Source organism: Carassius auratus, chromosome 23 (genome assembly GCF_003368295.1).
Source record: "Carassius auratus strain Wakin chromosome 23, ASM336829v1, whole genome shotgun sequence".
Classification (NCBI taxonomy): domain Eukaryota; kingdom Metazoa; phylum Chordata; class Actinopteri; order Cypriniformes; family Cyprinidae; genus Carassius; species Carassius auratus.
The window spans coordinates 1,628,379-1,640,913 of NC_039265.1; the positions used below are offsets into that span (position 1 = coordinate 1,628,379).

Here is a 12,535-nt window from a genome sequence, read left to right on the forward strand (position 1 = left end):
TAGAGATATCACTGGCATTTAATTTTTTGATTTTAAAGACTGTAAAATTAAGTTTTTTTTTTAAGTCTTATTTTAGTGTCATGTACAAAAATGTACTTTACCAGCTATACTGTAATTTTAAAGGGGGGGTGAAATGCTCGTTTTCACTCAATATCCTGTTAATCTTGAGTACCTACAGAGTAGTACTGCATCCTTCATAACTCCAAAAAGTCTTTATTTTTATTATATTCATAAGAGAAAGATAGTCTGTACCGATTTTTCCCGGAAAAACACGAGCGCCTAGAGACGTGACGTGTGGGCGGAGCTAAAGAATCACGAGCGCCAGTATGCTTTTGCGTTGAGCGCGTCTGGAAGCTGTGACACAGATCCAGAGGCTGAAATTTAACAAGAGCAGCGTCAGCAAAGGCGGTATGCTATGTGGTATGTACTGAAACTGTATATATTTGCTTAGCGGTTTTGGAAAATGACTAAGTTCCACTTTATGTCGTCTTTTTTTTTTTTTTTTTTTTTTTAAGCTGTACATGTGGAAAGTGCAGTTTGATGACAACATTGCATGTTGTTTACTTGATGTGCTTACGGGCTGATAGCTAAGTTAACAACACAAAGATATTTGAAGCAGTTTTACTCACCGCATGTGGTTCCAACACACAATCGTGACACTTTTCCATTGGGACTGCATTATCCTTAAGAAATAAACGATGTGCAATCCGAAATGCAGGGAACAAACAAAAACACTTGCACAACTCCGTTGATGCTCTGTAAAAATAAACTCCATCCACTGGTCCCTTAATGCTGTTTCTCTTTTGGGAATCTGTGCAGGGTTGTCTTGCCCTGGCAACCAAAAACGTTTGGCTTTTCGCAACGCTCTCGCTCTGATCAGGCTGTGCTCAGCCTCTCAGTGCTTTGCTATACTGGAGCGCGCGCTCTTCCGGCAGAAGAGCGCGCACTTAGGACCCATATAAGGAGATTCCGCTCCATCTAACGTCACACAGAGCCATACTCGAAAAAAACTTTCCGAAACTTGTGACAAACCGGAAGAGGTTTTTTTGGAACAAAAATACTCATTCAAATGTACAACTTAATTTTTTAAACTTTGTCCATGTTTAGCATGGGAATCCAACTCTTTAACAGTGTAAAAAACTCAGTATGCATGAAATAGCATTTCACCCCCCCTTTAATTTCAATCTGTTTAACTAAAAAAAGGTTAATACCATTTTTATGTATTTGTTTATTTATTTTTACAGTAAATTTCTTGCAAACATCTTAATGCTGAAATTTTTACAAAAAATAAATACAAATAGAAATACTGTAATTAATTGGAAATATACAATATTTATTGCAATTATTTGAAATAATATTAAGTACTTCACTTTATTAGCTTTTGATTTAGCTTTAGAAGAGTCATTATACCAGTTTTCATAATAAAGAGCATGTCAGTGTATATGATAAATACAATAAATCAGTAAATGACATGAGTAAACTGTTAGATTGCTATGAGTGAGAGACAGAGGAGGAGCGCAAACATAAAACAAAGCTCTCCATTCAATATTCAGTTTCAGCTGGAAAAATGTCACCACACTGAAATAAAGTTGGCAGCAACTTCCGGTTCATGCAGACTTTAACATTTATAATTTTTAAATAAAATAATCATCAATATAGTTATCAGTGTAACCATTACCATTATCGTGCAACCCTAGGATCAGGTTTAACATACAGAATCATACTGCACATGTACATTCTCTTTTTGTTGTGATTGATACTATAGTGAACCCTCCTGTGAGTTATTGGATGTTAAACACAAAGATGTTATGCTTTTACATATTAAGATGAGTTGTGAAATCAATCTGTAATCACAGCATTATTCCCATAATTTAATCGGGATCATGAGGTGCTACAAGTGCATTAACACTGATTGTGATTAGGGCATCGGAGGTTGCCAGATCACTTCACCATTGGTTGCTACTCAACTGCCATATCCAGCTCATGTGACCTGAAATGATTCTGTTTCTGAGATTATGCAAAGCTGCGGTCATAATTTGTGGCTCTGCACCCAAACCTAATGAGTGGCCTACGTAGGCAGCACTTTAAGGAATCATAGGTGTATCATATATGTGAAAGCTGTTGCAAAACCAGAAAAATGCAAGCTAATTTTAACAAAAATGTAGGCTGGATTACACATGTTCTGAACGAAAATACGCAGTTCACTGTGACAATCTTAGTGGAAAAATCCCTAAACATATCAGAAGTGAAACAAAATTTAAAAAAATAAAAAAATAAATAAAGGAATAGTTTTCACAAATATGAAAATTTGCTGTAAATTTAGTCAACCTCAGTCTACGTTGCAATATTTGGAGTTGATTAGCTTATTGGCATGTCACCATATTCTAATTTGTTGAGTGAATTGGTGGGTTTTTGTTAAATGTGAGCCAAAATCATCACAATTAAAAGAACCAAAGACTTAAACTACTTCAGTCTGTGTGCACTGTATTTATTTAATACACAAGTTTCACAATTTGAGTTGAATCACTGAAATTAGCGGAGGCCAAGAGCGTACAGAGAAGGCAAACATCTGATTTAGCACTGATTTTGCCAGAATAAGTCCTTTTGTCTTTTGTATTGTATACTGTTTTATAATATATAGTCTTATAAGGACACCCTAAGTTCCTTCCAGGCCTTGGCCTTGACTTTTCATTCACCAAGTTTTACTTTTGTGGGTCACATGGCAGTAAATAATACGATGATATGATGCAACGACTGGAAGGAGGGGGAGGAAGCAAGTGCGGGTTAACGAATATATTTAAAGAAAAGTCAGACAAACAATTAACAAGAAGACAGGAGGTTGGGTGAGTGCTGTAGGTCTTGTAGCAATCTGATTTTGATTCGGAAGGATCAAATAGACGTGACAAAGAATCGGGTTTGACGTTTTTGGAACCCGGGCTGTACGATAGGGAAAAATCTAAGCGTCCGAAAAAAAGTGCCCACCGAGCCTGCCTGGAGTTGAGTCTTTTGGCAGTTCTTATATATTCTAGGTTTTTGTGATCAGTCCAGACGATGAAAGGTACCCCCAACCCCTCCAACCAATGACGCCACTCCTCCAATGCTAATTTGACGGCCAACAACTCTCTGTTGACCATGATCAACCAATGTCATAATTATGTTCAGCAGGAGATAAACGATGAGAAGAAAACGTGCACGCATGCATCTTGTCATCTGAGGCAGCACGTTGGGAAAGAACTGCGCCTACTCCCACCTCTGATGCATCGACCTCCACCACGAACTGCCATGTGGGATCAGGGGCTACTAAGATGGGAGCCGAAACGAAGCAGCTCTTGAGGTTGGAACTATTTTCAGCTGTATTAGACCACCTGAACGCAGTACTGGGGGAGGTCAAGGCGGTCAGAGATAAGCGTTGCGTAAATCCAGTTTTGTGAAGACAGATGCTCCCTGTAACCTCTCTAAAGCTGAAGACATCAGTGGCAAAGGATAAGTATTCTTAACTGTGATGTTATTCAGATCTCTGTAATCAATACAAGGTCACAGGGAACCATCTTTCTTACCAACAAAAAGAATCCCGCCCCCACTGGAGAAGAGGAAGGGAGGATGAACCTTGATGCTAGATAATCAGAAATATATTCTCCATGGCCTCTTTCTCCGGAATGGAAAGAGAATAAAGTTTGCCTTTAGGCGGGGGCTTACCTGGAACTAACTCTATGTCTCAGTCATAGGGACAATGCAGAAGGAGAGAAGCAGTGCGGGACTTACTGAACACTTCCTTCAGGTCCAGGTACTCCGCGGACACGTTTGACAGAACCATAGCCTCCTCCTGAAAAAAAGAAACAGACAAAGCAGGACAAGCAGAAACCAGAAAAGGCTCATGACAACGTTCACTCCACAAGGTGATGGCGTTTGAACCCCAATCCACTCATGGGTTCTGTTGGACCAGCCAGGGGTGACCCAACATGATGGGTGCAACAGGAGAGTCCATGAAGAGGAGGGGAAGGGTTTCGATATGGTTGCCGGAGGTGAGGAGAGTTATGGGTCCTGTAGTGTGGGTGATGTGAGGCAGTTCCTGGCCATTGAGTGTGCTGACTGTAATCTGATGTGAAAGGGGAGTGATAGGAAGTCTCAGGTGATGTGCAAGGGTAGTGTCTATGAAGTTACCTTTGACTCCTGAGTCCAGAAGGCCGTGACAGGTGTGAGTGTTGTTGGCCACCTCAGTTTCACCAGTAGGAGAGTTGATGATGTTGAGGACTTCCCGGCAGAGATCCCACCCGATAGTTGCCTCAACCGGGCTGACTCTTTTACCGGATAGGCAAGCAAAAGATGTCCAGAGCCACTGCCGTAAAGACAAAGTCCTTGGGACCTCTGCCTCTCTCTCTCCTCCCGGGTCAGTCAAGCTCTACCCACCTTCATGGATTTGTGATCAACGACGGGACCGACCATGTTCTCCTGGCTCGAGTTGCCACTCTCCGGGGTACCGAGAATACGTGTGTGACCAGCCTGCGCCCCCAGGTGGTCAATCCGAGTGTCCACGCGGAACGCCAAGTCGATGAGTCCGTTGAGGCTGGTTGGCAACTCGAGGAGGTAGATCTCTGTGATGAGTGGGGCGGGGCCAAGAGCCGTGGGAATGGAGCGAGGCCTGGTGGAGTGATTGGAAATGAGTGACACCTGCTCGACCCACTGGTCTCTCGTCTGTCACTGTCGTAGCTCCTGTTTTATATCCTTCCATCTCCTCCGTGGGACTCAAGACCAGTGGGTCGAGCAGGTGTCACTCATTTCCAATCACTCCACCGGCCTCGCTCCATTCCCACGGCTCTCGGCACCGCCCCACTCATCACAATCTCCTTGTGGACACGGTCGGCCATCCCATGCCAGAACATATCCCACTGTGCCTCTTAGTTCCACTTACACGCAAAAGTGCGCTTCGAGATGTCATTCAGTGGACCCTTACCTTTCTAACTAAACTAGGATTTACAGCTCTGGATGTGTTTATGACTCGTTATTACGGCAAATCTGGTCTGTACTGCATTTTGATTATGCATGTTTTGATGTGTACTTCTTATACAAATTTAGCAAATACAATCCTTATAAGATTTTCAATGAAAAACAGCGATCTGCTGTAGATTCTTGAGGCTTAGACCTTCATAATGATATATAGTTTGTATTGAATTTTGTCCTGTTTTATTTAATCTATTCAGTAAAAACTGAAGTATGAAAACAAAGAGTGTTCAGTGTGTCAGCGCCCAGGTGAGGGTTAACAGGTTAAACCGTCGCTTCTGGCCAAAATACAGATCCATAATCCAAAAACACTTGAAAAAGTACATCTCCTGTTGTCCCTCAAATCAAAATCCACTCACATACTTGTTTATAGCTGTTTAAAGTTAAACCATCTTACTAACGACTCTGTTTGGACTCTCATTCTGACGGCAACAGTGTGAATGTGTGCATGAGAGTGTAAGATATCTCTGTGGTTATCAGGCTGTGGCATCTTCTCATACCTGAATACTTCTGCTTCTGTGAAGGAGCCTGATGAACGAAGTGAAACCAGTTAGCATGGCAAGGGTTACTAGCTAGAGTGGCCATATGCGCCATTCATACGGGACATGTCCCGGCCAGGATTTTAATATTGCCTAAAACATCCAGAGCAGTTTGACTAATAACATGCAGGTATTGTACATAATCGACCAATTATGGTGCTGCGTGTGAGTAGGCGAAATCTAAGAGGGAATGATCAAAGGGATGCAAATATGCACACATGTTTGTTCGTTCGATTGACTTGTAACGTCGCTGCGCACAAAAAAAAAAGTGCGCAACAAGGCTTCAAGTCAAACGAATGACCAAACACGTGAAAGCGATTTGAAAACATAAGGAGCTGTCTGCTCTGCACTTTATAGCTCTCATGAATGTTACACAATGATCAAACTGCACAGTGCTACGGACGTTCTAAGCGGCCATGCATTATCATTTTTTTCCTATTATTTTCTTGTTATAACTAATTAATTTTCTCGTTATCTTGACATAACGAAAGTTGTTATCTCGTTATAATGACTTAATTTTCTCGTTATCTCAACATGACAGTTTTTACTGTTGCTATAGTAACAAACTCAACTTTGACAGGCATCTGATGGACAACCATGCAGGCGCTCTTATTGTAGCCTATATTTCAGCAAATTTTGTTTCGCCTACGTAATAACATCTACAATACATAAGTAAAGGCTGATCAATCACTGTTGATATTTTCCAAATATCAACAGTACACCAAACTTCTTGTTTTTGTAATTAACATTTCAAAACAACACCACAAACACAGATGGAGGATTCAGAACTATTCTAAGATCTTTAGAGCTGCTTGGATTAAAATCACTTTTAATTTTCCCTTTATTTAAGGGGGGGGGGGGTTTCCGGTTTTTCCGGTTTTTCCCGGGAAAACACGAGCGCTTAGAGGCGTGACGTGTGGGCGGAGCTAAAGAATCACGAGCGCCAGTATGCTTTTGCGTTGAGAGCGTTTGGAAGCTGTGACACAGATCCAGAGGCTGAAATTTAACAAGAGCAGCATCAGCAAAGGCGTCTCTATGTGGTATGTCCTGAAACTGTATATATTTGCTTAGCGGTTTTGGAAAATGACTAAGTTCCACTTGATGTCGTCTTTTTTTTTTTTAAGCTGTACATGTGGAAAGTGCAGTTTGATGACAACATCGCATGTTGTTTACTTGATGTGCTCATGTACCGATAGCTAAGTTAACAACACAGAGATATTTGAAGCAGTTTTACTCACCGCCGCTGGTTCCAACACACGATCGTGACCCTTTTTCGTTGGGACTGCATTATCCTTAAGAAATAAACGATACGCAAATCCGGCGTCAAACTGGGCCTTGTTTGTAAAACAAGCATCTTCGAAATGCAGGGAACAAACAAAAACACTTGCACAACTCCGTTGATGCTCTGTAAAAATAAACTCCATCCACTGGTCCCTTAATGCTGTTTTTTTTGGTAATCTGTGCAGGGTTGTCTTGCCCTGGCAACCAAAAACACACTCATTTCGCGACGCTCTCGCTCTGATCAGTGAAGTCTGTTGTGCTCTCAGTGCTGTGCTATACGGGAGCGCGCGCTCTTCCGGCAGAAGTGCCATAAGGACCCATATAAGGAAATTCCACTCCATCTAACATCACACAGAGCCATACTCGAAAAAAACTTTCCGAAACTTGTGACAAACCGGAAGGAGTATTTTGGGAACAAAAATACTCCTTCAAACGTACAACTCAACTTTTGAAACTTTGTCCATGTTTAGCATGGGAATCCAACTCTTTAACAGTGTAAAAAACTCAGTATGCATGAAATAGCATTTCACCCCCCCCTTAAAAATAAAATTATATATAATTTGTAATTTTTGTAATCATGCTGTGACAGATATCATGTATGTTACAAGCTTCTGTTTGAACAGAGCGTTCATGTGAACGTGTAGTGTATGTGTGTGTGTAGAAAAAACAATTACAACATTATAGAACAAAACTGAATTAAATTAGCCTATGCACTTTAAATATACATCACATTTCTCATCAATATGATTAACAAAAAATATTAATAAGGGAAAGAGGCACATCACAAAATAGCCTACATTGTTAAATCCTGGCTTACTGTAGATAAACAGAACATCGCTGCTTATTAAATAACAATCATGTACCTCAAAGAAGAACAAATAAAGATATAGGTGCAAACAGAATACAGTGATGTCAACCTTGGTTTGGATAAGCAGTTATTTTATGACACAGAACGCGTTGGTGAAACTCATGCATCTAGCAAGAACTTAATACACAAAATAATAGTATTGATCCAAGCATTTAACATTTATGAATTAATTAAAAAACAACTTTTGTTATGTTGATATAACGAGACAATTAAGTCATTATAACGAGAAAACAATTACGGTTATGTCGAGATAACGAGAAATTAAGAAAGAAAAAAATAATATTGCATGTCCGCTTAAAACTTAGGTACAGTGAAAATAGCCAAAATCTGGATATTTTAGGCATTATTAAAATCCTGGCTGGGACGTGTCCCGTATGAACGGCGCATATGGCCACCCTATTACTAGTGTCCAGGATATAAAGCACGTCCCCTTTATTCCCTCAAACCTGCAGAAGCACAAATATTCAAAGGTCACAAGCCAGCCAATCAGAATCAAAGTGGCAATGCTGCTCCTCAAAAGCTGCTTCTCCACAGCCTCTAAGCAGTCACTGAAAGCACAGTGTCCAATTAACAACCCAAAGCTTTATCCACTCAAGATGCTCTCATGAATTGCATAGCATCCAAGTGGGGCCCAAAATACTTAAAATACACATTATTAGAGATTCACAATCAGTGTTGGGGGAAACGCATTACAAGTAGCATGAGCTGCATAATCAGATTGTTTTTTTTTTGTTTGTTTTTTAACTATTAACTTTTAACTATTTTAACTAGTAACTATTAAAGTAACACATTGCATTGATAAGTTGCAAGAAAATATCAGAGTTATGTTTTCAAATCAATAACACCAGTTACTTAGTTTTCTCATGTATTCACTGACCGCTCTCCTGTCCACATGTTGAAATAAATCAGGAGTAAGTGCAGAGGCGCTGAGTGTGCTGTGTGAACGTGATGTTACTGTAGGTCTAGACCAAATGTCAACATGCATTTATTCAGCTCACTTGCAAACTCAGAATGTGATGAAAACATGCAATAATTAAATGTCAAATAACACAAACATCCTTTTATGTATTTAATCCCATTTTATTAATGAATGTGCGGTGTGTCCACCTTTTGCAACAATTATAGCAGCACATCTCTCTGACATAGTGTCAGTATATTTCCTGAGAACTTTTACTACACTAATGTTACCTCATGCCTTCTGCAACTCAAGCCAAAGATTTTCCTTTGAACGTATTTTCCAACACACGTTCCAAATTTGCTTGATGGGGTTAAAGTCCGGACTTTGAGGAGCCAGTCTATCATTTTCAAAGTTCCAACAGATTCCTTCCATCGCAGGTAGTTCCGGAAATAGTTTGTTTTATGGGTATTGTAATGGCCAATTCAACGAAAAACAAATGAAACCTCTTAAATATGCCAGGTGTGCTAACAATTTTGGCCACCACTGTATATCAGTACTGTTCAACACTTAAGATTAGACCATTTTTAATTGATTGGTATCAGTCTATATTGGATATATCAGTCAATAATGGATATTTAATTATGTTAATTTTCCATTTTTATATTCTCATTACCTTTACTTACATCTTAAATATAATAATAATAATAATAAACGCAACACGTTTTTCCAATCCACTACACTATTTTCCATTGTTTTACAATGCAAACATGCACTTTTCAATGTAAAAGTGCACTGTGTCTTTAACAGCGCCTCGCACATGATGCAAACTTTTGCAAACCATGTTTTGAGACCTTGCAATTTTTATGTATTTTAAATAGTGATTGAATTTACTACAAATACATTTACATATTTATGTACTTATTAAAAATACCCTCAAATTAAACTTTTAGTATAATAAAATTGGAACAACTACTTATTTCGTATTTAATGCACTGTAATTGTGCTGAGGTCCAACCAAAGACATACTGAAGCATATTTGATTGTGCTAAAAAGGAACTAGTGTAAGTATACGTCAGGTATACTTTAAATCTTACATCTTGCATTTAAAGACTGATCATACAATCCTTGTCAATTGTGATATTTGGGCTTAATGTTAAGAAATGTGCATTGTGCACAAGTATAGTACTCCAAATAATGTTGCATTACAATTTTTATATCAGTAAGCCTGGAGCAATATGTCAGTAAATATGTTACATATCTGAACTATACTTTTGAATGTATTTTAAATATATCACTAGATATATATCACTTTTTACTAGAGTTGTAATCAGGATATATTCTCAAAAAGTACCCTTTTTTTCCATTATTGTAAAGCCACAGATGGTGTCTGAAACTCCAGTCTTGTATCAGGAAAATTGCTCACTTTCCACAGGAATGCTTTTTTTCCCAAATCTGATGAGTACCTTGATCCCACTGTTTTTAGAAACAAATTATTATTTTGAGATATTTCTTGTTCTTAATTTACTGAAATGCTGACTAATAGCTACTTATTCTGACTAATCTTGAAAGGTAAATTCCCTGAAATTGCCTGCATCGCAACACACAAGCAGAATGAAAGAGCGGCACAGTCAAATATTGCATACTACGATGATCTATCATAATAATTATATGCACAAGTGTGTAATTTGGGAGAACTTAAGCTCACTATACTTTGTGCAAAATAGTATCATCAGTGCAGTCAGATCAATAAATCACAACTCTAATGTGGCTGAACCCAACCTGGTCTGTGTTATAATTAAAACTTTAATACAGCCGAAAATAAACCCAAATCTTTAGCTCAGAGAGCAGATATTTGATGGGATATTAGATACGGCATGTACTGGGAGACGTGTCTGGCATGGGAGAGTCAGCGTGAGTTGAGTTCATGCTGGCATGTCTCGTCCAATTAATGGTTGCCTGGAGATGAGCAGTGATGCATCTGTCTCAACAAGGGGGCAACAACTTCTCCGAGATGGTTAAAATTCAGTCAGACCTCAAAGATCGCAGGAAGAGACTTGCAAACAAGAAAGAAAGAAAAAAAAAGGAAAAAAACAACAACCTGAAAACAGTATTAGTGGTCTTTGCAAAGACAAACATTACTACTAGTTTTAGTATTATCTGAACAAACTTTGGAGTAGCTCATCCCACACTGTTTGTGCTACAGACATGAATGAAACCACAAGTCATGTGACTCGTTGAGAGGTGTTTTTGTCAGACTTGCAATGAATGAGAGAAATAAGCCATGTCACTATTTAACAGAATTTAATTAAGTGCCAAATTAATGAAATATTTTAGACACTCATTTAATTTAATTTAATATGCAACATACTGAAAAAAATAACAAATAATAATATAGCTTAAATTTATATTTTAAAGTGATGGAAAGATTGTTGAGTCTAGTCACCCACCTCCCACATCAGTCGTGTATCCATGCTTTCATCCAATTCACTCAGTATCCGCTGTTCACCTGCGAACATACAAAACTTCTCACCCTGTGAAGAAAGAGTGAGTGTATGTGTGTGTGTGTGTGTGTGTGTGTGTGTGTGTGACTGGGCTTTGATGTCACATCCAGCAGTTAATGCATGCTATCTGAACATGATCAAGGCTCTGTGGGATCTCTAAGCGTCTATGGGTTGAGTCTCCACTCATAGAATTTATTCTAAGATGTACACATTTAGAGAGATGTCAAGTCTACTCAGACATGTTCAGAATACAGTTTCAAAACATGCAATATATGGAAAAAACTGTCTAAAATCTGCAGATGATATTTCCTTAGGCTTGTGTATGCTTCAGGTGACTTGAGGTAATTTAAATGCGACCAATTGAAAACTCAAGGCAAGCAAAGAAAGTGAAACAGGAGCTGAATCTTATTAAGAAATAAAGGGATTATATATATATATATATATATATATATATATATATATATATATATATATATATATGCAAACACACACACACTGTAAAAAGTGTTTCCCTATATTTATTCAGTAAAATTGTGTCAAAATTTTACAAGCAATATTATTAATTAAATTTGAAACATTTTAATTAAGTAGAAATAATCATTAAAAATGAGTAGAATAACATGAAAAAATTAAGTAAAATTTACATTAAAATATTGATTTCATTGGACAAAAAACAAACAGACAAAAAAAAAAAAAACTATGCTAAAGAATACTATGTTATGCATGCCAGGCCAGTAGTTGGCGATCATGAAACACCCTTCGAAAACATTATATGCATGCACATGACATCAGACTTTTTACAAATTCACATTTTTTTTGCTTACATAGATATGATAAAGGCATCATGTTCAAAAGGTTGTAATGCCCCCAAAACAGTTATTGAAGACACCTAAAGTTCACAAACCGAATCACTGAATGAAAAAAATAATAATAATTTGCATACCATTGTAGTGGTCAGCGTTTGCTTTAGTTGGACTCTTGACCCTTAAAATTTTAAACAGATTGTTTTTGGTTGCTAGTTGTGATATAGCAGCTAGATAAGCCAAGAAGGAAATGCAACCAGGTGGTGTTATTTGTTTTTACATCATCATTTGGTCTGAGTTGGGTGTGTCTTATCAATAACATGTGTCCTGTGATTGAACAATATAAGCTCTGGTGTTTTCAGCATTATCAGAGAAATTCTTAAAAGCACCTCTGATCAAAACCTTGTTAAAAAAGAAAATTGTTTTCATTTAGACACACAGACATCAAGAATCAGCCTGAGACAATGGTGACCATCAAAAAGCATGTTGCACTGCATTCTGGGTGCCACCAATCAAAACTCATTTTATGGCTCCCATCATGCTTTGCGGCATGAATAAATAATGAGCAACAATTCTATAGTAGCTTGTTTTGTGATTCTTACAGTTTGTCTGAATATGCTGTTTGTCACCATTCTTGAGATTCATAC

The 12,535-nt window shown here is 38.3% G+C and overlaps 1 protein-coding gene across 1 annotated transcript in view; it reads right to left on the reverse strand.

Moving 5' to 3' along the window:
- The window catches only part of LOC113040852 (PR domain zinc finger protein 5), a 30,938-nt gene that overhangs the window by 16,783 nt on the left and 1,620 nt on the right, over positions 1-12,535 (reverse strand). Inside the window, 4 exon segments of the mRNA XM_074559791.1 lie at positions 3,763-3,823; positions 3,955-4,089; positions 4,162-4,298; positions 5,499-5,526. Of these exon segments, the coding sequence (XP_074415892.1) occupies positions 3,763-3,823; positions 3,955-4,089; positions 4,162-4,298; positions 5,499-5,526 (361 nt within the window).